The sequence below is a fragment of the Colius striatus genome, chromosome 1 (assembly GCF_028858725.1).
Source record: "Colius striatus isolate bColStr4 chromosome 1, bColStr4.1.hap1, whole genome shotgun sequence".
Lineage (NCBI taxonomy): Eukaryota > Metazoa > Chordata > Aves > Coliiformes > Coliidae > Colius > Colius striatus.
Genome location: NC_084759.1, coordinates 84,879,983 through 84,900,243, shown reverse-complemented (window position 1 = coordinate 84,900,243; position 20,261 = coordinate 84,879,983). Strand labels below are relative to the sequence as shown.

The window sequence follows — 20,261 nt, the reverse complement described above, 5'->3', positions numbered from 1 at the left end:
ATTAGAAGTGAAAAACTAGCAAATGATTCTACAAGCAAAATAGTTGTTTGTACATAAGTGAAAAGTAACTATTGTAAGTTCTTTTTGCCTTAAAAGAAAGTTCTGCAATTTCTTTTCTCATCCCTTTACAGATCTTAACACAATATTCCCTTTTTCCTTACTATTTTTGCTTCACGTGGCTTTGCTTTAGACATTGACCTTTATTTGATGGCCCAGAGTTGAGAACTGTGTGGCCACCACCTACTTTTTGAAGCCATTTGTCATCTGCCACTCTGAGGAAGAAAGTGGTCTTTCCTCCCTTTTTCTCCTCCCCTAAAAAAGTAGTTGCCAAACTCACTGCTGCATGTGCTGACAGCCAAAGGAAAACTATGGTGTATTGCTACTTTGATGAGAGGGATGGAAGTGATTATGACTGCTACCACCAAAGTGTGAAACTGCAGCACCAGGTAGTGTTGTGCTACTCTCTAGCTAACTAGCAGAGAGGCAACTTTGGGGTGCTAAGTACGTATTTATTATTTCCTCCAAGAAAGAGAATGACTGCTGAGTGGAGGGGACATGAATCCAAACATTCAGACTGTGAACCATTGAGTTGGAACTTGTTGCTTTAAGTAATGAGCCCTCTGCTAAAAGCTATAAACCCAGCTAATTGTGACCATTAGTGAATGACAGGTTTGCCTTCTCATAACTAAATGCCCTTTCTGTTATCTTGTGCTGACGGCTATGGGCAAAGTGACATCTAAGGACTGAAAAGTACAATTAACAACTCTGCTATGTAAGCAGTTATTCTATGGCCTGGACTAATCACAGTATCACATAGTAGTTGAGCTTGGAAGGAACCACTGGAGGTCATCTGGTCTAACCTTTCTGCTCATACAGAGTGACCTACAGGAAGCTGCCCAGGATCATGTCAAGGTAGCTTTTGAGTATTTCCAAAGATGGAGACTCCACAATCTCTCTGGGCAACTTCTTTCAGGGCTCAGCCACCCTCTGTGTCAAAAAATGTTTCCTGATATTCAGAGGGAAACTTTTGTGTATGGAATGACATTGTTTTCTAGGGTTTGAGGTTGTTTTTGTTTTGTTTGTTTTTTCTGTTACAAATAAGATACCTCACAGGAAGAGTGCAGGAAACAGGTTTTCCCTACTTTTTAAGGAGACTGGGAAAAATGTAAACAAACATCTTTGTCCTTTAGAAATTTATATTTGGTTTTCAATAAACATATTTTGCTGTTCAGTGTTAGAAAATATAAAATGCAATTCGCACAGCTTTATTTCAACTTTCCTGGTTTAGCTATTGTGTTATTTAGGCAGTTGCTTCAGAAAGACAATCTGTAGCTACTCGTGATTTAGCACCTCAGTGAAGCAACGGCACGTGTTCTTATGTTTTCTCTGTTTTCTCTATTTTATTATTTTTCTTGTTTTGCTGGATTTTTTAAAAAATTAGAAAAAATAACCAAATAGAATTCAATGTGATCTCATCTGCCATAATATTGTGCATAATTAATTGCTTTTGCATGATTAATAGGAGGACAAAAATAGTCCAACAGTTTATACCAAAAATCAATCTTGAAATTCTGAGTTATTTACTGTTAGATGTCTCTGTATCCAATGGTAGCTATCTATGGCACCTATCATCATTTTTAACAGCAGAGAAAGACACTGTGCTTCAGTGTTTGGTACTTTCCCAATGCAGACAATGAATAATGATAAGATTCTTTAAAATGCAGCTAATAGAGCATAAAGGGCACAAATGGGAACACGTGCCTATTATCTCCAAAGAGAAGGAAAAGATATCAACAAATATCCAAACAATCGCACATAATATTTTCAATGAGAAGGAAAAATCAAGAATCAACCAAGTCTGAATTTCTTGTGTAAGTTCCCATATTGGTCACAGAGCCTATGGAAAGTAACGGTGGTAATAGTAGGTGATAAGACTGTCAGTGAGATAAACACAACTACAGGGTGACTGGAGACCATGGAAGAAATGTGTTTCTAGATACATGGTTATGTTGAGATACACTGCATTCTGCAACCAACTTTTTTTCAATCTGCCTCTAGCCTTGACAGATCTGGCCACAGTACTAGATTTTGGAAGATGACTCATATATTGCAATATTTCAGTAACGCTGAGTGAGGGGTTCTTACTGCACTGAGATCTTTGCTTATATTCCTAGGTCCCACAGGTCTTTTAAGGATGAAATTTGAATGTGATGAGAATGGAATGTTAAGCATACACTATAATAGAAATACTTTGGAAAAATTAATTCATGTAATCTTTTCTTTTTAATTTTCGTATTTCCAGTAGACATAACATCAAGAAACAAGCTTATTTTTGTGTTAGTCTTTCTACTGAATACATTTTGTTACTGAAATAAACATCATCGTTCATTTATTCAGTAATTTTAGCATTTCTTTTCTTTCAGTAACTTCTGGTGAAACTGTTGCTGTGGATACACAAACCAGGGTAACCAAGGAAACCACCACCTTCAAACCAGAAATGCCATCTTCTGTGCTTTTGGAGGTTCCAGCCTTGGCTGACTTCAATAAGGCATGGGCAGAACTCACTGACTGGCTTTCTCGACTGGATCGAGAGATAAAATCTCAGAGAGTGATAGTAGGTGATCTTGATGATATCAACGACATGATCATCAAACAAAAGGTATGAGAAACACTGATTTTTCAAGTTGAAAGCCTCCTAATCTTTATCTGTATTAAATCATTTCAACAAGGAACACAGGAGAGATGATAGGCTGCATTACATGTAGTTGTTGCTTAAGCTACTTTATCCCATAAACACAATTATTGGATTAAATTTTAAGATAATTAGTTGGAAAAAAAAAAGAGTAATTTCTGTGGTGTTTAAGGCAGATCTCTTTGTCTTTGCTTATACTGATTGTGTCATAAGAGTATGCAAGACAGTGGTCGAAATATAAACTTTACAAGAAAGAATGAATTGCATAGTAAGCTCCAGGTTGCCAGGAGGAAAGATACCCTGTTTCATACCTTTCCTTAAGTTGCTTCTGTAATAACTTTCTGAAAGGCTTATACCTCACTGCTGTTGAGTTATGAAAAGCTTCTCTGTCATCCTAAAGAAATAAACAGCTCATTAATGCAAGTATTTTGTCAGCAAGACTGCACCAGTGTTATTTCTCTTTGAAAAATGTGGAAATACATGTGTGTGAGGAAAAAAAGGCTTAATTTTAACTTTAGCTAATCCGTAACAATAAAAGTAATTTGGTATTATTCAGCTCGAAGGTAATTACCTTCCTTCTAGATTTAACATTGCTCAATATAAAAGATTTTACTTGCCTGTGCAAAACTTTTCAGTGTTCAATTTCCATTCAGTTCAGTTCTAAATTGAGTTTGGACTCCTTATTATAAGATTCTATTCTCCTTCCTCCTCCCCCTCATAAAAAAATCTGATTTACTATAAGGAAGATATTCACATTCTGTCTCTACTTAAAGTAGAAAGAGAGGGAGAAATATTGGACACATTTTGCTTAGTATCTGTACCAAGTATTTTGTAAGAACAAGTACATTAAAATATGCAGATATCTCATAGGATTAACTCTGCTTGGTTTTTTATATTACCCTTTTTTTGTGGTTTAAACTTTATATTTCTGAGATTTTTCATTTGCTTTACCTTCTAGACTTGTAAAATATGTAAAATATTTAGTATGCATTATATAGCATTATATAGCATTTTATTAATTTATTTATAAATTTGAAATGACATGGATATATTTTAATGATAAGTGATAGTTGCAGTATCATCTATACAGGACAGTAGATTAAAACGGCTCTTATATAATTTGAAAATGTAGAGGGCAAAAGGAGATCTGTTTACACATTTTCTGCTCATCTTTTGCAGAATTCTTTTTTTATTTCTTAAAATTATGTGTTGTAGAATACTTCGGTCAGAATTATATGTTTTTCTTATGTTTCATTTTAACATTATTCTGGCAGACAAAATGCAAAGCTTGCTTCCTTCTGCAGATCTCTGTTACTTAAGCATCAGATATAATTATTAACTCTTGAGAATTTCAATTAATATTATACATGTTTTAAAATGAAATGATTTATATCTCAATTTCATCTTAGCTCAAGTTGGAAATATTTTAGCTGGTTAAGACAACACTATTACAGCCTTCCTCTCACTTCTGTTCCTAGCTGAGTAGCCCTTTGTCTTTTTTTGAAACCACACTGTACTGGTAACAAAACCAGCAGGAAAATTCTTTTTTTGTTGTGCTTACCTCTCTAATTGGCTGTGCAACTGAATGTGACATTTAATATATACACTGAAGAACCAATGTCTAAATATAGACTGCGGTTCTGTTAACTGGCTCCCTCTTCTCTAATGATCAACTTAATATCACTTAATACATGGAAATGAATGGTCATGAAATTTTGATTCCACTCCTCAATCTGTCACTCAATTATCAGGTGAGATTAGCAGACGGAATTTTCAAAACTAAGTTCCTCCAAAAGCATCACTCTGCTTTCTAATGTGTGGAGTGTCTGCAGCAGTACGTGAGCTGATAAAGTTGGAGCTGTGAGTACTTGGCTATTGTGAAAAGTCAGGCTAGATATGATCTAAGTTTGAAATCCAAAAGGAGTGCTTACTTCCCCAGATCTGTATATTCCATAAAAGATCATAGTCATACGTCTCCTGCGGTTGTGATTTAAAAGTCATTCAAAGTCACGGTATTGCATTGTTCTCTGTTTGCAGTTTGTTGCACTTCTACAGGGACCTCAGTAGGCTTTCATAGGAGTTCTGTCATAGTAGATTCACCTTTTTTTTTTTTTTAAAATAGTTTTTTCCACTTTAGGTTTAATATCATCTTAACATAGGTGACTACTCCCCTTATAAAAATGCGTCATTATAAAGATATGTGCTCCATGAAAGCCGTTTTATTGTAATGTGTTTCTAGTTGTTCACCCAGAATTTAGAATACTTCAAACTACTTGTCTGGTTGGTGCACTACCAAGCTCTTACTGTTTGGGGGTTTTATTTCCATTCCGTGTGTCTTTCAAAAACAAGAGGTACATTTCTAGCAAAAAATTGAAATGTCAGAGCAAAGATTTAAAGAACAAAGAAATACCATATCCTACAAACATATGTTACAGGACATTTTCTAAATCATTCTGGTAAAAATAAGTGACCTTACGTTATCCTCTCTTTCACAGCAGCATGTGATATTGAGGAAGCTAAGTCTGAGAGTATTTTGGTTAAATTCATTTCAATCTGATTGTGTCACAAGATCATAGCCTCTAACTGCCCTATTTTTCCTCCAGAAAAATTTGTCTTTAGCCTGACTCAAACTTTGCTCAGAGTTGATCTCAGTGAATTGGTACTTTTGTGTGAATAGCATGTACAAAGGTTAATTATGAAACAAAACAGAACAGACCTTAAATAGACTAAAAAAGACTTTCTTTAGTGACAACTTCCTTTTAATGAAAGAAACAGTACAACTAAAATTTTCCTAAGTGATATGATATAGTAAAAGGAGCATAATAAAAGGGTAGCATAATGGCTGTTCAATTCAAACATCTATAGTTAATCTTTCTTTCAAATGATATACAATATTATATACAGATATACAATAAAATTTTGCATATTGTAGTCATCTATGATCACATACATATTGCTAAATTCTGTATAATTGAACTAAAAGACACCAAAAAAAGTGTGTAGCAAAGAAATTTAATATTAACATTAGTGACAGCCATATTTTTGTTAAAGGAAAATTATTTCATTTTACTCATCTGCTTGAAGAATGATATTTTGCAGGATTTGATCTTGAAATAAATAAAGCAGGCTGACAACACACCCATATTTTTTTTTTTCTTTAGAAAACCTTCATCTGCAAATAAAATTCATGGGAAATACTGAGAATATATAATATGCCAAGATGTAAGTGGGTTAATGGACATGATAGAATATTTTACACTGTTGCTTCATCTTACTATCCATATTTTAAAGCAATCAAGGTGTTTTATATTTGAAAGTCAGGTGGACATTCTTTGTAAAGATAAAATTGCAGATAGAAGGGAATGTTTTGCTACATTATGGAAAAATGGAAACTTAAGATGCCAACAAGCCTTTACTCAGAAACTCTGCTTTGGTGTCATTGTATTTTGAGGAGGGTTTGCAGCAGGAATAGATTTCTGCTAAAAGCAGTGAACCATGGAGGCTACGTAAAGTTTGAAGATAATTAACAATGTCGTTCCAAGAGATCAAATGCTGCAATGTCCTAAAGTTTGAATTCCGTCCATGTGTTTTTTTTCCAAGGCATGCTACGCATCACAACTTTTTATAACATACAGTATTGAAAAAATGGTCTTATTGGATGAACACAGATTTTATTTAGTAAAAAGTATAATAATAACAAATAATATTACAGATAATAATATGACAGATGCAGTGAAGGGAATACATTTTAAAACAGAAAAAAAAAAGTAGAACAAGACCTACAGCCCAGCTAGTTACTGAGACTTTTAAGCAAAGAAGAGGAAAAGATTTGTTTAGGTAATGATTTGTCTCAAACTAAAGTAGTCATCCAAAAGACATTTGAATCATTTCTTTCTACTCTAGTTTATCACTATTTAAAAGGTTGATTTTATTTTCTGTGAATTAGATAAGTAGAATCATGGAATCATAGAATGGTAGGGGTTGGAAGGGACCTTTAAAGATCATCTAGTCCAACCCACCTGCAGAAGCAGGGTCACCTAGATCAGGTCACATAGGAACATGTCCAGGCAGGTCTTGAAGACCTCCAAGGAAGGAGACTCCACAACTCCTCTGGGCAGCCTGTTCCACTGCTCTTGTCACCTTCACAGTGAGATAGTTTTTTCTTATGTTTAAGTGGAACTTTTTTGTTCCAACTTCATCCCATTACCCCTTGTCCTGTTGCTAGCTACAACAGAAAAAAGGGATGTCTCAACCTCCTGACACTCACCCTTTAGATATTTATAAACATTAATTAAATCCCCCCTCAGTCTCCTCTTCTGCAAGTAAACAGCCCCAGGCCCCACGATATTTCCTCGTATGAAAGATGTTCCAGTCCTCTGATCATATTGGTGGCCCTGCGCTAGACTGTCTCCAGAAGTTCTCTGTCCGTCTTGAGCTGAGGAGCCCAGAACTGGACACAGTACTCCAGATGAGGCCTCACCAAGACATAATAGAAGTGGAGAAGAATCTCCCTTGACCTGCTGGCCACACTCTTCTTGATGCATGCTATTGGCCTTCTTGGCCACAAGGGCACATTGCTGGCTCATGTTTAATTTGTTATTATTAATATTCTGATAGATCAGAGGAATGGGAAGTTTTCTGTTTAAACTCTTTTCCATCATACTGTTTTGTGGGAATAAGAATATAGCTTTCCAAATTTATATCTTGTTCTTATAGAAGCTACTGTAATTGCCAAATTAAAATTTGTAGTTCTGTATTATGAAGTATGAATCACTGTACTCTAAAGGTGCTCATGTTGAATGAAAACTTGTTGTTACAGCCACAGATAATCTGTACCTATCCATATAATTTAGATAGAAGTATAAAATATAGGTAAAGTTCAACATTTTGCATAGTGTGCTTCAAATTCTACAGAGGTGTGATGTAATTTCTTATTCATGACACACAAAGACTCATGTAGCACATCTTCAGATAATGTACTCCTGAAGAACATAGCAGAAGATTATACACTTGGAACTGAATGTTTTCTAGTTAACTAATGTAATATGCTCAAAGGGAGGAGTTCCCTAGTCTAGAAGCCAAGTATGGTGCCAATAAGTTGGGAGCTGATATTCACAGTTTCAGAATCAATCTTCAGGAACATATTTGCTCCAACCCTCTCTCTATGCCATCATGATGCATTCAGGGTTGTTTTCAAGCTTTCACATTCTCTAGGATCTTCTGTCTTCATAAAAACACACAGCTTCAGACATTCCCTCAGGCACTGTTGGACCAGGATCAACTAGCTCCCAAAGCAGGGCTGGAACTGAAAGTGATTCTGCACCATGTTGGAGAGTTCATTGGCATCTTTTTTGCACTTGCTCTGATAGCAGAATCCTACACATTACTTTATGCCTTAAATAGTGGGCTAAACCTCTATGAATTTTACCATAGGATGTATTAGCTCAGAAGATTATTATCATTATTTTGTGAACAATTCATGGTGTTATTGTTCTATTTAACATGGGAAATCTAGCAGAATTGTTATTTTCTACTGTCGTGCTGACAGATTTTTAAAGTTAATTCAGATTTATGAAAAGTATTGGATGACTAGTTTCAGTTTTTGAAGTGAATTTAAAAAATTAGCAGATTTCTAATTGAATTAGAAAAAGTTCAAACTACAAGGTTTGTATGCTGAAAGATTCTATCTTTTTTATACAGTAGAGGAAAATTAAAAAATGTCTGTCAGCCTTCAAGCATATTCTTAAAGGTTAGAAAATGCAACAGGATGCTCTAGAGGGCCTGTAAATATGAGCTTTTAATGTAAAGAAGGGGAAAAAACAAACTAGAAAATGTGAAAATTGGACCTCAAGGGATCTAGAATATGTTTCAGGAGACTGTTTTTAATACTTTGTTGCACATAAAAACAGTTGATACTTTAAAATAGCTTGACTAGCTCATTATAGTATGTTAAAGAGTATATTTGTTTTCTATAGCAATAAAAAATCTGTCTAAACTCTGTTATTTGGAGAGTGATTAACAGCCATTTCTTTATTTCTCGATAATGTTAATCATGAGGATATGCATAAAAATTTTACCTCTAAGGATGTGATTCTAAACTTCTTAAAGTGTTTTTCAATTAGTTTTTATTCAGGCTGTAAATCATCATCCAAAGAAAATGTATCACTGCAGTTAGTATTAAAGATAACTTTCCTGATCACTTTTATTGCAAAATAATTTGGTGGTTGTTTTTTGGGGTTTTTTTTCCCCATAATTCCTGCCAAATAAGCTTCCAGGAAAAGAGAAATAATCATGATTAGTACAGCTGACATCTTGTTAGGTTCAGCAGGGAAAGGACCTGAGTGTCAGAACCGATTTTCATTTGCATTTATATGTTGAATATTACAAGTATGCACTTTTCATTAGGGTTGCATTTTTCAAGTGCAAAAATATTTTCTATATTTCTAAGTCTGATGTATCTTGGAAGTACAAATGACTTATTCCGTCAACACTGCACCTTCCCTATCCTACTTTTTTATCCAAATCAATCTTGCATTGTGTTTTGTATTCCACTAATATGTGCAACTCAGAGATGCACTGCATTGGGTCTTCTACAAACATACCATGGGTATGAAAAGGCTGTTGAAAGTTATGTGCTGTCTACATTGTGAACCATTGGGAAATCCTACCGTGCTAGAAGGTATAAAAACTGCTTAAACCTTCATGAGTACTGTGTGTGCCCAGACAGCAAAGAAAGCCTAACTAAGTGTTGAGCTGCGTTTAATCAGACTGTAGCCAGCATGTTGAGGGAGGTAATAATTCCTCACTAATCAACATCTGTGAGACTACATCTGATGTTTTGTGTATATTTTTTGCTTCCTAGTGTGCAGGAAGGACATGGAGGGAGCCCAGTGCAAGTCCACCAAGGTGGTCAGGGGCTGGAGTACTTGGTAAAGGAGGAGAAGCTGAGAGCTGAGCTTGCTTGGCTCAAGAGGGACATTATTGTTGCCTACAACCACTAGATGGGAGACTACAAAAGACAGAGACAGATTCTTCTCCAAAGTGTATAACAAAAGCATGAGAGACAATGGAAACATGCTGCAGCAGAGGGAATTCTGATGAGATATTAGGAGAAAAATTGTGATGAGCATAATGAAACAGTGGAATAGACTGTCCAGAGGTGTAGATTCCCCATCCATGGAGATATTCAACACAAAACTGGACAGGGCCCTGTGTGACCTGATGTGACTCTCAATTTAGCCTCATTTCATCAGTAGTTTGGATCAGATGATCTCCAAAGATCCCTTCCAAACTAAGTTATTCTGTGATTATATATGAATGCTGTTCTCAAATAACAAGATTCTGTGTTGTATACCCTGTCAATGAAGGACAAGGAAACAAAACTGGGTTTATGCTATCTTTTCACTCCTCCTACCTCAGTTGTGATTTGCTTTAAGAACTGGAGCAGTCTGTCAACAGATTATTTAGTTCTAAGTAGTAGCTAGGATCAGTAACTGAGTAGGTCAGTTGCACAAGTTTTAGGCTATGTTTTTGTATCCATATTAATATACCTTATTAGCAGTAGTAAAAGAAAAGCTGAGTGGTTTTGATTTTATTCAGCAATTGCAGGAAATAGAGAAGCAGCTTATTTCTAAATAATGATACAATGTATAAAATTCTAATCTAGTTGTAATCATAAAATGCAAATTAAAACTAGGGGAAGCAATTGTATATTTGCTCATTTTATGTGGGAGGAGATGGAGCTCTTCTTAGAGAACATAGTTTTTCTCTGTAAGAAAATGAAAATTTCAAATTCCATCAGAGCTTCATAATGAATCTGATCTTGAAACATAGTTCTATGTGGAAAAGAAAACAATCCTAGAATTCTAACTAACCCCCCCCCCCCCTAAAATCTACCATCTTAAATGTGCCTTATTGGTTTCTCAGTGTGCCAAGGGTACTTTGATCCTTCCATAAACACTGCTTTAATAATAGTATAGAATTGGGGATTTTCTAGCAGACAGACAATTCCCTCTTGAGGCAGAGCAGCCAGCAGTGTCATTATCATCTGATTTCATGACAGGATTGTTTAAAAAAAAAAACGTTACTAGCTTTTTTTAAGCTGTGGGATGTATTAAATAACTGGTTTCTAGTGACTTAGCTCTATCTCAGTGAGCCAGATTTCTGGAATTCCTTTTTTTCTTTTCCCAGTAGAATACTATAATATTTTTTTTACACTTAAAGAAGCTCTTGTGGAGAGTTCTCTGCTGATTTACCTGGATATATTGTTTTATATCACCCATGTGAAGCAATCAACTCTACTCAAAGAAATAGTTGGCTCAAATGTAAGCAAAAGGCATGCTTCTAATTCATTAAAGCTCCTGCAAAATGTTTGGGTTTTTTGCTATGTAGGGCTGCGTAAGAGTGAAAGGTAAAATTTATAAAACACCATAAGAGAGGCATAAAGACACATTTGTTTTCAGGAGTACAGGGGTCTTGGATATTTTTCTCCATTTCCTAACCATCAGACACGTTTATTTCATCATGCAACCCACTACTAGGCCTGCACTGTCACTACATTTAAGATGAGTAAACAGCAATATCCTGTGGTTCTGTGGAGGTAGAGAAGTATTGGGGAAGGGAATTGCATGTCTTGGGAAGCTGGTATTAGAAGAGATTGAGAAGATACCAAACACTGTGCTCTGAATTTGCCTGATGTTCACTTACTTGCCTCATCTTTGTGGAACATGCCCAGTCTGTTTCCTGCTACCTGGTGTGCCCTTTGGCCTGCCTCTTCTTCAGTATATTTTCTTTTGTTTCCACTAAACAGAATTTAGTGTGCAGAAAATGAGGACAAACTGTCTGATTTTGTGTAACACCTCTAACAGCAACACATGGAAGGAAGACTAGATTATAGCCTTTCTAGATTTTCTTTGATTAGTTGGAGAGGGTGGTGGGAAGGGACTATATGTTTATTTTTTGTCTTTGATATAAAAACAATTCCTTCTTCATTACTGCAAGTATAAATTCTCAAACATTCATATTAGCAGATAAAAAATTTACAGTGTAAATGGAATATTATTTTTTCAGGTTACCACATACTGCAAAGAAATCCTAGAAAATGTTTGAGAACACATTGAGCTTGAAATACTAAAGTAATCCTATTAAAAGCAGTAAGACTCTATGTCTTTAAGAAAGACATTAGTCTTTTTTCTGAATTGAAACAGAGATTTCGACTCTTCACATAATCAAGTGCTGAAGGAAGACTTAATTAAAACCCACTGTTTTTGTAGTAAATGTGGACCATTTCACATTTCTCAAAACTCTCATCTGTCTCTGTTGCTAGCTGATATAATAAGCAAGGTAACAAATCAATTCCCAGAACTGTGTTTTGCTGCTTTTGTGAACCATTGCTCTTATTGAGCTAAAAGATCAATTTAACTTATCACCATGGCACCCCTAACGCTTGTGTGCTTTCTGCTTATATGAAAGATTTTGTGCAGCCAAATGTGAGTTTCATACATAGAGATTTAGTCACCTCAACCAGCTCCCAAATTTCTTTTTCATGCCTCTGGACTTGTCAAATCCTTCAGCTGAATTGTTAAACATGGAATTCATACTGGGATTCATGTTGTTCAAATATTGCAACTATCTACTTTATTTGCTCAAGAAGAGTTTTCCTCTTAGCCACTAAATATGCAAGTAACTTAGCTGCTGCAGTTATATGCTGCTCACAGAAGTAAAAAGATAATGCTTATCCACATTTTTCTCAAAGGATTATTGTAAAACCTCCAATTAGAAGTAGTCGCTAAAAGATAGCAAGACCATTCAGAGTGCCAAAATATGAGCTAAACTGATCCACTAAACAAGATAGATATGTAACGTTTACTGTTCTCTTTTGTGCTTAGATAACTAGGCAAGTGCAGGATGTAACTATCCCAAATGTGCAGTGATTGTAACTGATTTCTACAAGTGATCTTTGGATTTTTATATAAGCAGAGTTAAAAACTACAGATCACATTAGAGGTTATGTAGGCTTTATTGAGGAGATCATAATTGCCTAAAATTAAATATTCTAACTTGATTAACAACTTGATCGGGACACACCTAACTGACCTTTGAATTCAGTAGAAAGAAACTGGCATATTTGTGGTTTAGTCTGCCTGGCTCAGAAGTGGTCATCTACAACAGGTCAAGTTAATTGCTTTCCGGGATGCCTTGTTTCTCTCTATGTATTCTTGGTGACAACTCAGGTACAGATACCTATCTACTCTTGGCCTGACTCATCCCAACCTTTCTGCTATGGCAGTTTTCTAATGGCAAATATCTGTATGGTGGAGACAGCACATTCTGCAGGGACTGATCCCAGTTAGATTTCTGGCATAACCCTGCAAACCATGCAGGTTTCTTGTAATGTGCAACAGCCAGTTTCCACCATTAATTAGCCCAAATAAGCTCCTGGATAACCAGATCAAAGGCAGAGATGTTACTGCTTTGGAACATTGGAAAACTGTCTCTTTCATCTATCTGTCTATCTATCTGTCTGTCTATCTATCTATCTCCTTTGACAACTTTGAATACCATAGCTCCATGTTTTAGTTTAATTTGGTTTTGTATTAAAAAAAACCCCAAACCTAAACAATTCAACGTCCCAAACTAAACCACCAAAACCTCATGTTCTAATATTAGCAGTAGTAAAGTGAAAATCTGTATTTTCTTGTTCAAAGTGGCTCCTTTGAAAGTGGCTTCTGTTTGATCTTTTAAGAAACCACTTTGACATTTGTTTCTCTGGGAAAAAAAAAAAAAAGTAAGATCAACACTTATTTCTAATTAGAGTAGAACCTGTTTTTAATATTTCAGAAAAAAAATTGTTCTGAGGTAACACAAAGATTCTGATTTATTTCATAATGTGTTATATTTTTTTACTAAGAAACAATGAAGGTAAAAGAAAGAAATAATAAACAGAACATGAATTTAAGCATTTCTTTCTTTGTGAGAAGAATGATGTCCTTTGGGCTATTGTGAGTTGCAAGAGATGTCTTACTGTGTATGTCACAGAACCATTTATTCAAACAGACAGTTCTGAAGGTTGCATGGCATGGGTCTGGATCTCAGGGCAAAAGTCTAACCTTTTGACATATGTTTGACCATATGAGTGGGACTGTTTTCCTTTGTGGTATCTTATCAGTGTATCTTAAATTCCTACTGTGCATCGTGATCAGCACTGATAGCATTTTTAACTGTTCTTATAAATCCTTCTACCTCTTCATATGCGGCCCATATGGCATAATATTTCCATGATGAAAACTGGTATATTTGGCACACTTCTATAATGACATTCAGATGCGAAATTCAGCTCTGACAAAGTGACTGCATTTTGCAAAGAAATAACATGCATAAGAACCCATAAAAATTATTAACTCCTTTGCTGGTAGTGTGTTTTTTGGTTGAGGCTTTTTTTTTTTTTTCACCCTCAGACCCATCATTAAAACATATGATAGAGAACAAGAATATAACTGCTAGGAAATCAAATAATCTCTGTGGATACTGGATAATAACTCTGTGAGTTTAGCATCAATGTGCTATGAGTCCATTAATAAAATTGTCTGTCTCAGCTGTTTATATTTTGCAAGTATTCCCTCACTAATTTAGAGGAAATAAAATTAGTAAATTTGGTACTAATTTAGTAAAGAATGCAAATTGGTGCAAGTCACGAAGAAGTGCTTTGGAGGTAGTGGAAGCTGAATTGGGGACGAGCACAGCCAAGTGGCCTGTCTGAGCAATGACTGCAAGGTGTATTGTACAATGTTAGTCCTGATGTTAGGATTAAAATATAAAAATTCTACTTGCCTATACTAAACTGCTAAACAGAGTTACAATAATAATCCAGAACAGACGTTGTTGATAGAATCAATTTAGAGAGAAAAGGATTTACAGGAAAAGAATTTGTGAGGTTTTGTGCATTTAATTATAATACTGATAAGGTACATGTGGATGGAAAAAGTTACCTGTTTATAAATGGTTTCAATCAAGTGGACTGAAATTATTGTTCAGAATTGGGGAAAAAGTAGATGTAATTGTCTCATAGCTCTTATGGTTAAGGAATGACAGGAAATATGGATGAAACATAGGTAGAGAGCAAAGAGTAGGAAGAACAATGTAATTGTTGAATTGGAAAAGTTTGCAAGACTGTTAGTTTGTCTCCTTTAAGATATAGTTGTATAAAGGTCCATGTTGCTGAAGTGAAAAAATTTTGTGAAGGAGAAATATGTGTAAGATAGGAATTCTAGATAGATAAACTAAATAGAAATCTAGTTTACTTTATGCAAATTTAATTTACCTCCCCTTACCCCCTCGTCCTACTGGACTGCAGAAATTTCTGGGTCGAACATCACTTGCCTTCTGAGATGATATCTGGCAAATATCTTTCTTTCAAACTTTCTATATAAATATTCTGAGATCAAGGAAAATCTTGCATGTTGAAACTTTGATTCAGTCATGATGGTTCTGTTTGTATGTCAGTTTCTGGTTTTTATTGAATTATGTTTCAATGTTTCTTGTCAAGTTGAGAATTCATATATTTTGTTTAATTATGAGATTTTTTTTTGTATGAATGTAATCATTTTGTATGTCTCTAATCATTAGAATGATTTATATATAAACAACAGAATTGTCAGTGGACTCTAAGGAAATTGTGCACATGACTTAATTTCCTTGGGTACTCATTACCCAATTCTTTTGAAATTCTTTCATTAGACAATCTTAAAATCACAAATCTTAATTAAAATAACAGGACAGCCTTTGGAGACCTCTTAGTGCAGAATACAAAGCACATATTTTTTTCTGATGAGAAAATTGGGATTTTTTTTTTCACTGTAGGATTCACAGAAAATGTGTTCTCTTGTCTCCATATTTCACTGTATACCTATTTCTGAAGCACATGGCCTACATGTTCCTTAGACTTTGCTGTAGGATCAATATTTAGAGTCAGTGTATAGGGTAAATGATTCTTCTGCCTGTTTTAAGTGATGGGTAAAGAGTCATTTTTAATTTTCTCTCCTTCTACTGCCATTACATAATGAGACTTTTTCACTGCAATTATCAGTTCCAGTACAAAAAAAATATATAAATAGCAGATTTAATTTTTTTTTAGCACTATTTCTGAAAAAAAAAAAAAAAAGAATGAACAGTGGGACTCATTTTCAGTTCCCTGTACATCAAAAGAATAGTAATGGATTGTTAAGAATAATGTGAAAACAAGCACTTTTTCCCAACACTCAACAGAAAATGATGATCTTCCTTTTAATGTTTTGCTACTGATTCTTTTCCTTGAAGACATTCTGATTTCATTTCAATTCATCTCTGTATCATTTTCCCTTCTTTTCCAAACTTATTTGAATTTTCCCTGTGAGGGATGCATTGTGAGGAAGGTGACAGAGCATAGATGATTCCAGTTCCTGTAGGAGTTATCCATGGCATATTGTTGCTGAGCAGCACCCTGCTGTCTGTCTGTCTGCTAATATTCTGTTTAGAGAAAGACAAAAAATTTCATTGGGAAGATATTTATTGACACAATTCAGAAATAACTTCTGAGCAGCATAGAAGTTGAATGTTAGAACTAGGTTTTAGTTCTTACTTTACAGTTTGTACTGCAACAAAGTAAACTCAGATAGTAAAAGATCAGAATAACCACAGAGATTTTCTCAAAGCAATTTCTTTCTATTATGTTTTATTCAAACTTCTTTTTTTAAAGTCTTTTAGATAAAGCCAAGTATGCATGTGAAAGTGATAAGCTACTTTTAATGAGAAGTTCAGTGAGAAATGTAATATCTAACAGACATATTCACAATTCTATCTCCTCTAATGCCAGCTTTGCAAGAAACTACCTTGCAATATACATTCCTGGCATATCTCACTGAATGAGGACAAAACGATTTCTCATTCTTAGACACAAAATTGGGGCAGATCATAACTAAAGTGATTGTATGTTTCTTGTTTCTAACTGAAATGTTAGACATATTGTGTCAGATTTTCAAACCATTTAACCATTTGGACATCAAAAAGCAGGCTATTACCTGTTTTGGCATTAATCTACTTGCAACAGCTGCTTTGGAGTATACTTTCAAAGTGACAACAAACATTAAAAATGTATTATGATTATGTCCCTTTCATGAGTATAAACTACAGAAAAGATTTCTTGAACTTAAGTCCCGTGTCTTCCTCTATGGCAACTAAAAATATCTTCTTTCAAATTTTGTTATAACGTACGTTTCCCAAAGCATTTTATGTGCTTCACAAGATTTTTTTAAGTGGCAGTAAAATGCAAAATTTTACGTCTGCGTGATATAAGGGGAACGCTCAGTGTAAATTCAATCAAGAATGAAATGCTATTACGTGCAAATGCCTCTTGGGTTTGTGCAGAGCTAATGGAGCACAGGAAACAGGTAAAGTGACAGGCAAGAGAGGAAGAAGATATGTGACTCCCCTTACAACTTTGTTTAATAAAACTCTCAACATACATTGGGGATATAATGTGGTGTTTTGTCTCTATCCAAATGATCTTGGGGCTTTTTTCCCATGAATTTTTTAGACTGTAATTTGGTGGTAATGGCTTCTTTGCACAGCTCAGGAGTGATGAACACGAATAACAAGTCAGTTAATAAGAGGATGTGGATGTCTTTCCTAATACAGAGATCTTTATTTGAGTGGGTCAAGAAGAAAGTCATACTTTGATTCTAAGAAACATCACAGGATGCAGTACTGAATACTTAGGGAGAATAAATGTAAGAAGCTTGATTTTAAAGCAGTATGTGTGAAAGCCAGTTGAAAAGGGTGACCTATGTTTCAGTCTTTCCTTAATTGTTGCAAGCATATTGCTAGTTTGAAAAATGCGTTATGAAATCTGTAATTCTTGATGTTTTTCTTGTGCATTATCATTACATTCAGTGGTTTAGATCTGTATTTTAATCTTTCAGGCAGTACTGACTGAGTGAGGAGCAGATTTGTGCTGTGCCTGAAAAGGGCTGCAGCTGCAACATGATTCAAGGAGTTAGGACATGGTCTCTGTTTTCCTCTTGCTCCAGTTGGGAGCAATCTGTTAAGGCACAGAGAAGTTATGCCCTTCCACTCCCTAGAGGGAGATGCAGTTAGATTCTCAGATGAACTGTGTGTGCTGCCTCAGCCTTGTCAATTTTTTCAGACTTTCTCATTTCAAGGGGAAATTGTGATGACTGTATAACTGGAATGTGATGCAGACACCGAATGCATTTTTATATATAACGTGTTTACTAATTCTTTTTTATTCTTCATTTAGATAAAAAGTCAAGTGTTTGGAGACTCTTCTTAGCAGCATCTAGAAAGGATATTATGTATTAGTAACATAAATAATATATTATGCCAACATAGTAACAAATCAAACCCTTTTCCTGTTTACTACTGAACAAGGAACTATTTATAACACTACAGAGTTCCCTATAATTTAGAGGAAAAAAACTGAAGCATCTTGCATAGGATTTGGCATGAATTTGAATGAGGACAACATTACTTTTAACAGATATTTTTGGTCTTGCATAACTCTGTATTTGCCAGAGATCTCTCAGTATTTTAGGTTACAGAATTGGTATTTAATACAACAAATAAAAGAACAACTAGGTTTATAAATGGGACTCAAATTGGATATTACCACACTTGAGAGCATAAGAAATGTCAAACCAGTCTTTTATTTTGCCCAGAAAAGTGCCTCTAGTGGTTACATTAAGACAGACAGGGCAGAGAGAACGTACCTGCAGGCCTGGCCTGCAAACTGTTCCACTCATCTTGCCCCCAACCCTAGCATCCATAGCTGTTGGACTGAGGATGTCAGGAGACACATTACTGCTTTTTTCGTTGTAGCATCTGTTTTCCAGCCTATTGTTCATGAAGTTGTCTAATCTCTCTCTGAAAATGCTGTTTTTCTTGGCCCTTACAATCTCCCATGGCAGCAAGTACCTACTATGAAAAGAAGTAATTTCTTTTGTCTGTTCTAAATGAGTTTCCACTAGAAGAATGCAGCATACTCCTACCAACTTTTTTCCTGTCTTTCAAGTAAATACACATTCAGGAGAGACCCTTTATTTTTATGTAATGTTGCCAAGTTTTTAAAAATTTTTTTCAGAAGGACTTTAACTTAGCTATTCAACGTATGTATGTATCCTACCTGTACCAAGTCATCCTTCTTTGCCTGCTTTTTGACTTTAAAGTAGCCCAGGATTCCCTTTAACAAAAAGCTACAGCAACTCTTCCCAAGCAAAGGACACATATTGTTAGTTCTATTCCTCGGAGAGATTTTATCAACTTCTACCATACAGGGAAGGTAGGCCATATAGACCAGCAGTTTCTAGGATCTGTGAACACAGTTTTGAGATTAAAATGTTAGAGAAGTTCAAGCGAAGCCTTGCATTATGGTCACATCACCTGCCATTACATCCTCTCTGATCTCCCTCTTTGTAGGCAGCTTGTGTTACTCCTGATTACAGGCTCGTCATATTCTTCAGACCTGAAATATAAATTCTGGGTTAATAATTGAGATTAGGCAATTAACCCAATTAACTTTTAAGTACTTTTTTGTATATAATAGTATCACCGTACCCACACACCCTTTCTTTCTTGTATAATTTGCATCCCTATATTATAGTGCACACCTATCATTCTAACACTAAACTTCAGAGAAATCTGATATGTCACTTAAAATAAAACATTCTCTTAATATCCTAGTTAAGAAATTGAATCCAGTAGTTTTCTGTAGAATTAAAATAAAGTGCTACCCTGCCATTTTGCACTGTTATTCTATTAAAAAAAAAAAATCATACTACAAAAAACTAAAATGACAAAGACAGACCTCAATACCAGTAAGCTAACTCAGGAGGAGAAATAATTTACTAGGTGTTGTTCCTATTGTAGCCAGTGAGTCTGCAGATATTGTTTCTCATTCTTCCTTTTTTGTTTTTCTTCGTTGTTATCAAGCAATCAAAATAAAATTTAAAAAACTGTTAGCTATAGGGAAGGTGTATGATAATGTTTTTATGCAAACCAACATTTAAAGTTCTGTAAAAAAATGATGTAGTGAATTAGCATAGGGTCAATCTTGTTCTCCACACTACTTTTTATAGATTTTTTTTTTTTCCCAACAAAGGAATGATAGATATAATAAGTAGGACTTGGAGATTTGAAAAGCTATGCAGTCCAGGTTTTTGCCTCCAGCAGGATCAACTAGACTTAAATAACTTCTGACCAATTTTTGACTAACCTGCTCTTTAAGTCAAGAATTTTTTGCTGCTTTGCAGATTTTTTTCCCCACTGCTTTTCAATCCTTGCTGTTCAAAAGATGTTTGTCTCCAAACTTAATATCTGATGCTGCAATTTTGGCTAATTACGATACCACAATGGAGACTGAGAAGAGTTTACTCTCTCCCAGCCATAACATATATTTGAAGGCTGATACTTCATTTCAGTCTCCTGTAAACTAAAAAAATCCTCCTTTTTAAAATTTCTATCCCTTTTTCTCGAATTCTGACCATCTGGCCAGCCATTTGCACCCCATTCCTCTGTTCAT

At 35.1% G+C, this 20,261-nt stretch overlaps 1 protein-coding gene across 9 annotated transcripts in view; it reads left to right on the top strand.

The window, feature by feature from the left end:
• The window catches only part of DMD (dystrophin), a 1,219,670-nt gene that overhangs the window by 885,366 nt on the left and 314,043 nt on the right, over window positions 1-20,261 (top strand). For all 9 annotated transcript variants that reach the window (XM_061999893.1, XM_061999885.1, XM_061999868.1 and 6 more), the window contains one exon: window positions 2,424-2,659. In XM_061999893.1, the coding sequence (XP_061855877.1) occupies window positions 2,424-2,659 (236 nt within the window). The remainder of the gene's footprint in view (window positions 1-2,423; window positions 2,660-20,261) is intronic.